The following is a 12,318-nucleotide window of genomic DNA, read 5'->3' on the forward strand; positions in this document are numbered from 1 at the left end:
ATGTGGGAGAACAAAAAAAGTCCATCAAGACAGTTAAGCATTGCTACAGCAGAGATCTGTCTCTAGTTGGTAACACTATTGATGGTGCACACAGTCATCCCTTGGTATCTGCAGGGGGTTCCAAGATCCCCATGAATACCAAAAATCTGAGGATGCTCAAGTCTGTTATATGAAATGCTGTAGCACAGTCGGCCCTCTGCATCTGTGGTTTCAGCATCCGTGGATACACGGGGCTGACTGTACATGCTCACCAAAGCTCACCATCTACCTAGCATCTGTAATATCATATGTTAACAGTTTGCTGAACTTGCTTCAAATGCCATCATCTATTCCCACGTGGATAAAATACAAGCAGGGGGTGGTGGTGGGGGCTGTGGCAAGGTGAGGCTCCAAAATAAGAATGTTCATTACACTAACACTGTGAGACTTCCCTGGTAGTCTAGTGGTTAAGACTCTGTCTTCCCAATGCAGGGGGCCTGGGTTCAATCCCTGAGTGGGGAACTAAGATCCCACATGCTACAACTAAACCTATGTTCTGCAACTAGAGAAGCCTGCACATCGCCAAGAGGAGCCTGTGAGCCACAGTGAAGATCCAGCACAGCCAAAATAAATAAGCAAACAAAGTAAATTATATATATATGTATATATATATATATATATATATATACACACACACACATATATATATAAAGCTAATAGTGAGATAAAACTATCAGCAAAAAACAAACACTTTTACTTTTCTATCTCCAATTACAGTTATCTGACACATAGGTTTCAAAGCACTTGAGCAGGGCTGCTGCTGGCCCTTATGGTGCTTTGTGTGAATTTTAAAGGGGCTCCCCATCCTCTGGGCAGATGGATTGATGCCAAGGCACACGCTGGATTTTGGTCCCCAGACTCCCTGCTTCAGGCAAAGACCTCTGTGTCAGGCCCAGTCTGCACGATCCTGGGCACAGTCCTGCATGTTTGCTTGGATTTCATCTCCACTTCCCCAGGAAGGGCACTAGTGTCACCACCAAGAGCAGTGTGATGGGTCATCAGGAGTCAGGGCTCATGATGGGTCCTGTCAGTACTAAAGGAGTCAAAATATTTAACGCACTAGAATCCAGTATGTTTTCTAGATTAGTTTTACTCAGACAGGAAAGAATCTGCCTACAGTGCAGGAACCCAGTTTTGATCCCTGGGTTGGGAAGATCCCCTGGGGAAGGGGTAGGCTACCCACTCCAGTATTCTTGCCTGGAGAATTTCATGGGCAGAGAAGCCTGGCGGGTTAGAGTCCATGAGGTCGCAAAGAGTTGGACATGACTGAGCGACTAACACGTGTATTATTTTAAAAGTGCATTTTAGGGATTTCCCTGGTGGTCCAGCGGCTAAGACTCAAAGCAGGGCGCCTGGGTTCAATCCCTGGTCAGGGAACCAAATCCCACATGCTGCAACTAAAGATCCTGCATGCTGCAACTAAGAGCTGGGGCAGCCAAATAAATATATATATATATTTTTTTAAAAGTACATTTTTTCAATGCAACTATAAAATGCTGTCCGTTGAGCATAACTGATCACAGCTAAACATGTGCCTGACTGCCTCAGGGAAGGAAGATGGTGGGGTGATGGGGAGTAAGCTATAGCTTCAAAGCCACTAGATTTGAATCCTCCCTACTGTTTTAAGACATCTTAGGCAGGTTCCATCCTATTATTAATACTAAATTTTAGTTTTCTCCTTGGTAAAATGTAATAGCAGTAAGTTTCTTCAGATTTCTCAGGGATTAAGTCAGCATATGTAAAGGCCTTAGCACAGGCCTCCATGTAGTATAGGGGCCCTTATACTCACTAGGGGTGAGCACTAGGGGTCCTTATTCCTCACATATTGTGGGGCAGAGGTTTGAAAGGGATGGGATTTTTTTTTTCTGTATTTAAGAAGTCTGGCAAGGACTCCAACACCTTCTGTTATTAGAGACATGATGTGGGTTATGTGGGTTAGCACAGAAGTTAAAATAAAACAGAATTTTGAGTATTTGGTACATGATGTGAGTCCCTAGGCCTAGGGAAGGTGAGTGGGTTGAATGGTGACTCCTCCCAAAGGTATGTCCATGTCCAAACCCTGGAGCAAAGGTGATCTTACAAAGGAGTCTTTGCATGAATATTTAAGGATCTTAAGATGAGATCACTTTGCCGATAAAGATCCGTATAGTCAAAGCTATGGTTTTTCCAGTAGTCATGTATGGATGTGAGAGTTGGACCACAAAGAAGACTGAGTGCCAAAGAATTGATGTTTTCAAATTATGGTGCTGGAGAAGACCCTTGAGTGTCCCTTGGACTGCAAGGAGATCAAACCAGTCAATCCTAAAGGAAATCAACCCTTCATTGGAAGGACTGATGCTGGAGCTCCAATACTTTGGCCACCTGATGCAAAGATCCGTCTCACTGAAAAAGATCCTGATGCTGGGAAAGACTAAGGGCAAAAGGAGAAGGAAGTGGCAGAGGATGAGATGGGTGGGTGGTATCACCGACTCAGTGGATATGAATCTGAGCAAACTTTGGGAGATGGTAAAGGACAGGGAAGCCTGGTGTGCTGCAGTTCATGGAGTGACTAAACAACAACAGCAACAAAGATGAGATCATACTGGATTTCTTGGGTGGGCCCCAAACCTGATGACAAGTGTCCTTAGAAGAGATAGAAAAAGGGAAGGCAGAAAAGTGGGGAAAAAAAGTGACCAGGGAGAGAGGCTAGCCAAGATTCAGTCAAGGAAGGCCAAGAACCACCACCAGCTGGAAGCTGCAAAGAGCAGACTCTCCCCAGGGCCTGCAGAAAACAAGGTGTGGCCCTGCCAACACCTTGATTTTGGGCTTCTGGAGTCCAGAGCGGTGAGAGATTAAATATCTCTTGTTTTAAGCCCCCCAGTTTGTGGTACTTCGTCACAGCAGCTGTGGGAAACCAATCGAGGTGGGGTCTGAGAATCTGCCTTTATCACTCCCAAGTGGTACTGTAGCTGCTGAATTGGGGGCCAAGCACGAGCACCTCCATGAAATACTGGAACCAGGTGGGTATTAACCATCAGCCCATGATCCCTGTGGACCAAGGGCTCCTAGGCTACCATTGTCCAGAACTCCCTTTCAGAAGATGAGTCTTGTTTAGCCAAGGAGCCAAGAATCAATTGATAACTCAAGTGATACAAGTAAGTTTTCTTCTCAGGCCACCCACTGGCAGAGGAATTAACCTTCCACACAAACAACATATTGGCAGAGACAAAGATGTTACCTTGGGAAGTCTAGAAATATTTTCTTATGAGATTCCTACTGGAATCAAAAGCAGCTGTTGGGGACTTTCCTGGTGGCCCAGTGGTTAAGAATCCACCTACCAAGGGAGGGGACACGGGTTCAATTCCTGGTCCCGGAAGATTCCATGTGCCACCGCAGTAGCTAAGCCCACAGCTACTGAGCCTGCATGCTCTAGAGCCCATGCTCCGCAACGAGAAGATACTCCAATGAGAAGCCTGTGCACCTAGAGAAAGCTTATGCTCTGCAACGAAGATCCAGCACAGCCAGAAAATAAAATAAATACGTTAAATAAAAGTAACTGCTGAAACAAAGTTTGGCATCTCTGCCAAACTTATTCTGCCCACAGTAGTCACATACACTGTATGCCAGCCTCCAGGCCTGTCCTTCCATCCTCAACACCATTTCGCACCAGTGGACAAGCCCTTTCTTATCATAAAGGGGCTCAGTTGAGAAATGAAATTGGCCACACTTGAAATGGCAGAGAGACACTGGCCATTTTAAATCTCAAACGCCTCTCCTTAGAACCAGCAGGAAGCTTAGTAGGCCCTTATGTAATCTGAAAAAGCAGGAATATTGATTTTTTAAAATCAATACCTGCAGAGACAATTTTGGCTGCTGGATTTCTTGATCTGCACATTGATGTTGATGGTGGCACTGATAAATACTAGGAAACCCTGCGGGTTGTTAAAAATCCAATCTCTGTCCTCTCTCTGCCAAGGTATAGGCTGCTTGATGAGCCAATGCTCCCTGAAGGATCTGCAAAATGACCCCAAACAGGCAAAGCGTTATGCAGTGCCTGAAACCATGTGGGTTTGGGTGCTCAGTTGAAGGGCTGACAGAGTGGCCACACAGAGGTTTTAGCCATCAAGGGTGAAGTCTGAAAGTCTGCTTTGCTTCTGCATGTCTGAAAATGGACACAATACCAGAAACCATGGAGGAACACTGTGTCCTAAACACACTGGGAGGAGGCTGGTGAGCCAGGGCAAAAAAATGGCAGACACCAGTCCAGGAATGCCAAGTCCAGTCTCTGGTTTGTCCCAGGGAAGATCAAGAGCAAGAAGTGACTGTAAATGCCTTGTTGGCTACAAAGTCTGACCATGTGCTAAGTGCTAAGTTGCACTTGCTAAGCGCTAAGTGCTTCAGTTGTGTCTGACTCTTTGCGACCATAAGGAGTTGCTTCAGTCGTGTCTGACTCTTTGCAACTGTATGGATTGTAGCCTGCAAGGCTCCTCTGTCCATTGGATTTCCCAGGCAAGAATACTGGAGTGGGTTGTCATTTCCTACTCCAGAGGATCTTCCCGACCCAGGGATTGAACACGAGGTTCCTGTGTCTCCTGCATTGGCAGGCAGGTTCTTTACCACTAGCGTAAAGAAGTGGAAGCCTCAGAAAAATTTCCCTGCAGTTTTTGTCTCAATGCTAAATGAAAAGAGATCCTTGAGGGGGTCATTTTTGGAGAAGTGGTTGAGGGAGGTTGAGTGGTCTTTTCTTTAATGTAGGCCAGCACTGACCTGGCTCTAACACCGGCCAAGAGCCTTTGAGGAACAAGAGCAACAGAATCAATATTCTCTCTCCCCTACCCCTGCCTCCTTCTCGCACACTCTCAGCAGGGTCCCCGCGCCCAATGCCGGTTACCTTATGTCCCAGTTGAGCTGCTTCTCCCCGAGCCGCTGTGGCAATGGGATCGATAAGGTGTCCGATTTCCTGGACCACTGAAGTCAGCTGCTCCTGCAAGGCCTGATAAGGAGACAGATCTGTCAAGTTCACCCCACAATGGCTCCCCACGTAGTTGTACTGATTTAAAAAGGCCCACGTGAAAGATAAGGGAGGTCACAAGAAATGGATGTTAAAATGCCTGAGTGTACCCTCTAGCCACTGTTCCACTCAAGCCCTCCCAGGGACCCTCAGTTCCCCTGGGATAGACCCCCCAGTTCTACCCATAAGGGGCATGAGGTGGGCGCTAGGAACACTTTTGCTACTGGCTTCTCACTCTGAGCAGTCACAGTGACAACTGGTGCTAGTGGTATCTTTACTTTGGGTTATTCAGAATCATTACTGGAAAAGCAGAACTGCGGTGGCTTCCCAATAAGGGAAAACAACTATGTCCAAATGGAAGGAACTACCTTGGGGTCTGAGGAATATTCAGGTTGCTGCATCCTCAGAACTAAGAACCCCTTAAGCAGGGGGTGGGGAAGAGGGTAACCTAAAAATGATATTGGCTCTTAAAGCAGGACTGTTTCCCAGATACCACACGGTGAAAATGCGATGAGGTGCCCACTAGACTTAGGTCAGGCGCTCTATGCACTGTACTTGGTGAGGTGGATACCACTGTTGAAAATGGCACCCTCAAGGCATTTCTTCTCAGGTTTAAGAGTTTAATTTCTCCAACCCAAAGAATTAAACTCGTGCTCTAAAGAGATGGGGCAAGCTGTCTAGATGATTCTGAAGTGTGAAGGGGGTGAGGAATTCAAAGGTGGAGAGTGCTAACTGGTAGTGGGAAAGATCAGATCCCTCGGTGGGAATCTTCAATAGAGCTTTCCTAGACAGACAGGCTTTCCAGGTCAGAATGCTGGGTGTTTTAGGTCTGCACATGCCGGCACGGAATGGGGTGATTCCTAACAAAGTGACAATGTCCTGCCTATCAGACAAGACATTTGGGCTACTCTCCCACCCAGCAATGCTGCACATGGGGTGGCGAGCTTTGAGCAGAGTTCCCTCAATGAGAGGAGCAACCTAACCCACAAGCTTGGAAACAAAATCCTGGGTAAAAAATTAAAAAAAGGAAAAAGAGTGATAGAGGTGGGTGGAGAGAAACCTCCACACTTTCAAGGGTCTTATTTAGCAAATTACTTCTGGTCTTCCTACTCATAATGTAACTGCAGTTAAGAATGTAAGAATATCCAGGCAAGGTTGTCTTGTTAAATTAAATATGGCTTGTTAAATTAAATATGGTATAAGTAGGAAGCACATGCAGATAAAAGGGAGGGATTTTCTTCCCAGGGAGGAAGTCAAGACAGAGGATATGCTTTGGGAGGGTGGTGAAAGGATGGGAGTGCAAGAGGTGGGAGGGGTGTTCATCATCTCAGTTTCTTGCTCAGGGTGCTCGTTACAGGATGTGCTTAGTCAGTGGCAGTCTCTGAAGCAGTACACATATGACAAGCAAAGAGTTTTGTATGTTTATTCTACTTTAATAATAAGTTAACAATAATTCTAACATTCCATATGGAATGAGAATGGATATTCTTTCTTTCTTTCCTTGGAAATGGGGAAGATGGGTAAAGTTGGAGTGAAATAATTCTATTAATAAAAATAACCAATTCCAACTCCAGCCCCTGCTTAAAGACAGGCCAAAATTCTTTTTTTTTTTCTCCTATTCTTTGGCCATCCCACACGACATGTGGGATCTTAGATCCCCAATCAGACACTGAACCTGTGCCCCCTGCAGTGGAAGCGCAGTGTCTTAACCACTGGACCACCAGGGAAGACCCCAAAGTTTATTGTTGATGAGCTCTGGGTCAGGAGGGAAACATCAGTCAATAGACCATATTTATTAAGCACCTTCAGTGTCAGGCACTTCCACACAGGAAAAAAAGTATGAATCAGGGGACTCTGTAATAAGTAATAGAAAAAACTCAAGGGAGCAAAGTAGGAAAGTCTATTCTCAACTTCAAAATAATGGGCAAGAGAGGGGAAAGTGGCTCTGAATAGGATGTAAGAGGTCTCTCAATACTAGATACTAAGTAATAAGGGCAGAATCTTTGATCTCTGCATGGACAAAACACAAAGTATTGAATGCTGAATTTGCCCATTAGTCCAAAAAACACATTGCTGAAATATGACAGGGAAGCACTCAAAGTTTACATGCTTAGGTCTGCCCTACTGAGGTGTTCAACTGAATATGGTAACTCCACTTACAGATACACTTTTATTTGACAGTAATCATTTCCTTCCAAATTTCAGCCACAGTACACTTGTTCCTTCACCAAACCATTGTTCTCTGCTTCCTGTATGCCTTACTCCCTCCCAAGAACTTTCCAGGCTGGTTCCAGGGGAAGATGGCCCAATGATGAAACTTTTGGATCAACAATGTGTTGGTATTATTCCCCCATTCCCAAAGCCTGGTGCTGGGATTCTTTAGTCCTTCCAGACAGAGGCTTCTGGGCTGACCACACAGCCCCACATACCTCCACGGAGATGTCATCCCTCGTGGCCAAGCTCTGGCTGACGGCCGCCAGTGAAGCCTGCTCGATATCCCGGATGCACCGGTTGATGCTGTCGATGGAGAAGTCACACTCTCTCTGTCCTGGGGCCTTGTCCCTAGGAGGGACAGGGCAAGTTGAACACAGGCTCTATGAAGTGCCAGTTCCACAACCTGCTCCAGCACTAGTGGGCCAGGAGCCTGTCTACTTTCTATCCCACTCCATTGCTTTAGCAAGTGAATCCCTGACCTTTGCTTGGCAATGCTTCTCTGCAGAACCTAGGCATTTCTTCATTTAACACTTGTGCTCAGTCTACTTATTTATGGTGGGAAGGGTAGGGTGCTGTCCTGCATCTCAGGCAGGTTGCCAGGCAAATGAAACAGTTTGGTATTGGATTCTCCATTCAGTGGCTTAAACATAGAAACATCATTTAAACAAAACAAAACAAAACAAAAATCAGTGCTATTTCCAGTATAAATATACTATGCTCTCTACATTGAAAACTACTCACAAAGTCCTGGGCTATGGCAGGAGTTAAAATATTTAGTGGATCTTTCTTCACAAGGCATTAAGAAAGTTGACGTGATCCTGAGTTTCAAAAGCATTTGAAAGACAAAATATAACTGAGGAAAGGGATGCAATTCCATACTGTGGGCTATTAACTTTGGTCAACTTCAAAAATGTTTTACCTACACGGGATAGCTGTTCAGGTTCCTACTGTCCCCAAGGAGGGTAGGAATGCCAAGAGTTACTGTAGGACCTAGAATACTATTTTTGTCTTATCAGCAAGGTAAGTTAACCATGAAGTGAAAGTGAAAGCCGCTCAGTCGTGTCCAACTCTGCGACCCCTATGGACTACACAGTCCATGGAATTCTCCAGGCCAAAATACTGGAGTGGGTAGCCTTTTCCTCCTCCAGGGAATCTTCCCAACCCAGGGATCGAATCCAGGTCTCCCGCATTGCAGGCAGATTCTTTACCAGCTGAGCCACAAAGGACAAAAGTACAAAGTACAAAGTGAAGTCGCTCAGTCATGTCCGACTCTTTTTGATCCCATGTACTGTGTCCTATGAGGCTCCTCCGTCTGTGGAATTTTCCAGGCAAGAGTACTGGAGTGCATTGTCATTGCCACAAGGGAAGCCCAAAGTTAACCATGAATCCTGCTAAATAAACAGTGGTGCTCTCTGCCTAAGCTCCTAGGTATAGACACTATGTACAATGGTTAGAAGGGCTGAGGCTAAAGATCTGAGGTCTTCAGGTCAAGGCTAAAGGTTTGATCCCGATTCAGACCTGGGGATGACCTTCGGAATGTTATCTAAATTTCTTTCTGAATTCTCTCACCAGGAAAAGGGAGATAATAGCAGCATCTACTTTACAAGGTTGTTATGATAAACATAAAATTAATACAGGTAAAATGCCTTGAATAGTATCTAACATATAACAAATACTTTAGTATTTGTATTATTGTGACAAGTGCTACCATTGGTCCCAAAGAGGTAAAGAAAAAAAAATTATGACAATAATCAACAGCATTGCTATTAAATAAAATTCCTGTTGGGCTTATCCCCCTCTTGCCCCGTCAGATGCAGGCCACAATTTCTGCAGGAGACACTAACCTGATGGACGTGATGAGACTCTTGATAGAGTCAGACACGGTGTGGGAATGTCCGGCTAGCACAGACCAGGTGGGTGGGTCTTTGGGATTGATGGCCAGTGAGCGGGCAGTGCGGATGAGGTACGATGAGCTTTCCAGCATAGTCTTGGCTGAGACCAGGATTGGTTCCTGTGCCTGGGAGCCCTGGGACCAGACAGCAGAAGTCAAGGGCAGGGCACACAGATTAAATGAATGAACCTGACCCAGGAAGGTCATGTTCTTTCAAGACAGAGGGTAGGGAACCATGGAGGCTGGCTCACCTGGGGCCTAGATGGGGAGAACTTGGGGCTACGTCCAATCTTTAAGTGTCATTTTTGAGTTTGACGTATACCAAGAATCAGCCCCAAACCTATGTCCAGGTTATTCTCAACATATAAAACCAAGACATCACCTTTTGAGAGATATACCAACATAGTTTCATTAACTGCATGTGTCATCACTGACAAAATAACAGTGCCCTATGTATTGACAGAGAGGGGTTTGGAATTGTTAACTGTTCGTTCCATTCAGGGACACACAAAACTAGCCACAGGCCTCAGTGCTACTGTCGCTGTGAAGATTCCCTACCTCGGAGCTGATCTGGGCAGGAATGCTGACAAACTCAGGGTTGGAGGCGAACGCTGTCAAGTTCTCCACGGCTTCAATCAAGGGGGCGGTGGCAATGCGACACTTGGTGCGGTTGTCCTCGGAGAAGTCCCCATCCAGGGCCTGATGGGGAAACACAAGTCACTCCCGGGCCACAGCGGTCACCGCCCAGCGAAAAGGTTCCATGGGAGTACTCAAAAGGTCGGTGAATTCACAATGAGTAAGAACTGACTAGCAGGATCTCTGCCATCAAGCAGAGTGGCTAAGGGAGCGACAATAAGGAATAAAGCCGAACATATGGCTCACAGGCCAGCCGACCTCACAGTCCATCAACTCCCTGCTCACATGATTCAAAGGGTGCCCTGTTCTCCACTCCCCAGTCATGCTACCAAACCTTGCGGCTGAGTCACTTTCTTCCCTACTTTTGAAACTATGTTTTGGCCCCTCCCTTTCCACCCCAATTAATTCTATTCCCTCCCAAACTATAAAAAGACAGCTTTTCACACTGTGTAGCACTTTGAACTTCTTCTAAGTTTATCCAGATGTCCCTGAATAACAGACAGAGGGAGGGCTTTTGTATCTGCCATTCTGAAATGAGCAAAATGGAGTGTAATGGAGAAAAAAACAGAGCTATTTTAAACTAGAGTTTACTATTTTAAACTATTTTTAAACTATTTAAAAAACTAGAACTAATTTCCTAAAATATGGACAAGTCTCACACACATAATATTTAGGTACGGAGGTCGGACACAATATGATACCCAAGATATGATTCCATTTGTGCAAAGTACAAAGGCAGGTGAAACTGATTCTGAGTGTTGGCTCTCAGTCCAAAGACTCCCTTTGGAGCCAGTGAGACTAACAGAGCACAAAGTGGGCTTCTGGGGGCTGGCCATATTCTGTCTCTTCATCTGGCTGCAGTTACTTAGGTGTGTTCAGCCTAGGAAAATTCACTGAACTCTACACACATGGATGTTCTGGTCTATGTATCTTATGCTTTCAAAGCTTATTTCTCTTTAAAATTAGCAGCATTAATACCATAGCCCTCTTCTCCTTTTGCCTTGGGCGGAAGATGAGATGGTTAAATAGTATCACCAACTCAATGGATATGAATTTGAGTAAACTCTGGGAGATAGTGAAGGACAGAGAAGCCTGGTGTACTGCAGTTCATGGGGTTGCAAAGAGTTGGACATGACTTAGTGACTGAACAATAACAACATGACCAGAGCACTGAATGATTTATCACATCACTGATTAATAGCCTGCCTGGAAACCAATCCAGGAAAGCAGCCTGTGATGCATGCCAGGCCACCCCACAAAGGGTGAACACTTGGATCCAAAGTTCCCCAACCCTGGACTCCACCTTCTCAAGTCTAAGGCTGTTAGAACCAACAGTCTGTGCACCAGTGACAGCACTCCTGCCTCACAGTAAAGGGCTGCATTTGAGAAGGCAGTTATGTTTGTAGAATAACATACATTTCATTGTTACATGACCAACTAAACTTTTAATGTAACCATTATGAGCAGTATACAAAAGTCAGTTCAGACAATTAGTGAGTAAAAAGCCAGAGGCACCAGCATTATGAAATAAACTGGATCTGAGATGCGAATGTTTCTATTTTTCAACACGGCAAGAGGAGGCAGGCATGGTTAGATTTAAAGGCTATTTGAATAACTATATTGCAATCAAGTCTTGGCAACTTGGGACAGTAATTATGCATCCACCATGCTCCTAATTTTCAGAGGAGTTCCCATAAGCCTGGTTAATTTAGTGTGTTAGCTAATACTGTGCAGAGCTCACCTCTGCTCATGCCCTTCTCCACCAGACAGGCACTGACCTTGACCCAACCTTGCCCATTCTGCGATTCTTCCAGGCCCAGTGGAACTCCATCGTGCCTGCTACTTACTCATATTGATGGCTTCAATGCCGACTGCCACATGTACTCAGGAAGTGGTAAGTTAGCACCACCCGTTACCTGCCCTGCAGCACGGCACTGGTGATGTGGCAGTGAACAATCTCGGTGCTCTCACGATCTTACCATCACCATCACTGACTGCTTGAGGTCAGGCCCTTCCAGCTCAATGGAAGATGCCCAGCCTCTGGGCGGTGCCGCTTATTCCTCCTGTTCTTGCCCTCTCTGCCCTCCTCCCATCCTCTTCTTTACTTTGGACAACGCCCTCAGTCTACTAGGAAGGCAGATTTCTGATCACATCACCAACCCTCAGGTGAACGTATGAAAAATGACAGGATGATCACCCCAGGTGAATTCTAAGGAATGGTTTTTCTAATTGTACAGTTTCATCAACCGCATCAAGAGGATGATGAAAAGATTTTTTTTTTTTTTTAGCATGGGCCCTAAAATCACAAATCATGTGGCCTATTGCAGGGCAAGGGCGGGACCCCAAATAGTAGTGCCTGTGGACTAGAATGCCAAGCTCCAATCCGGCACTGTTTTTCATTTTCAAGAGGGAGAAGCACCGAGTGTCATAAAGGATGGTTTGTTTACATGGAGAGTTATTTCACTTCTGAATGTGGCTTCTTCTCTGGGGATGGCTGAGACACCCCAGTAAACTGAATACTCAGATCTGGCTACAGGTAAATTTTAGG

At 45.5% G+C, this 12,318-nt stretch overlaps 1 protein-coding gene across 8 annotated transcripts in view; it reads right to left on the bottom strand.

Moving 5' to 3' along the window:
- The window catches only part of TLN2 (talin 2), a 481,890-nt gene that overhangs the window by 79,858 nt on the left and 389,714 nt on the right, over positions 1-12,318 (bottom strand). For all 8 annotated transcript variants that reach the window (XM_070469184.1, XM_070469188.1, XM_070469186.1 and 5 more), the window contains 4 exons: positions 9,693-9,833; positions 9,088-9,269; positions 7,459-7,591; positions 4,910-5,011 (listed from right to left, as the gene is read on the bottom strand). In XM_070469184.1, the coding sequence (XP_070325285.1) occupies positions 4,910-5,011; positions 7,459-7,591; positions 9,088-9,269; positions 9,693-9,833 (558 nt within the window). The remainder of the gene's footprint in view (positions 1-4,909; positions 5,012-7,458; positions 7,592-9,087; positions 9,270-9,692; positions 9,834-12,318) is intronic.

Source organism: Odocoileus virginianus, chromosome 6 (assembly GCF_023699985.2).
Source record: "Odocoileus virginianus isolate 20LAN1187 ecotype Illinois chromosome 6, Ovbor_1.2, whole genome shotgun sequence".
Classification (NCBI taxonomy): domain Eukaryota; kingdom Metazoa; phylum Chordata; class Mammalia; order Artiodactyla; family Cervidae; genus Odocoileus; species Odocoileus virginianus.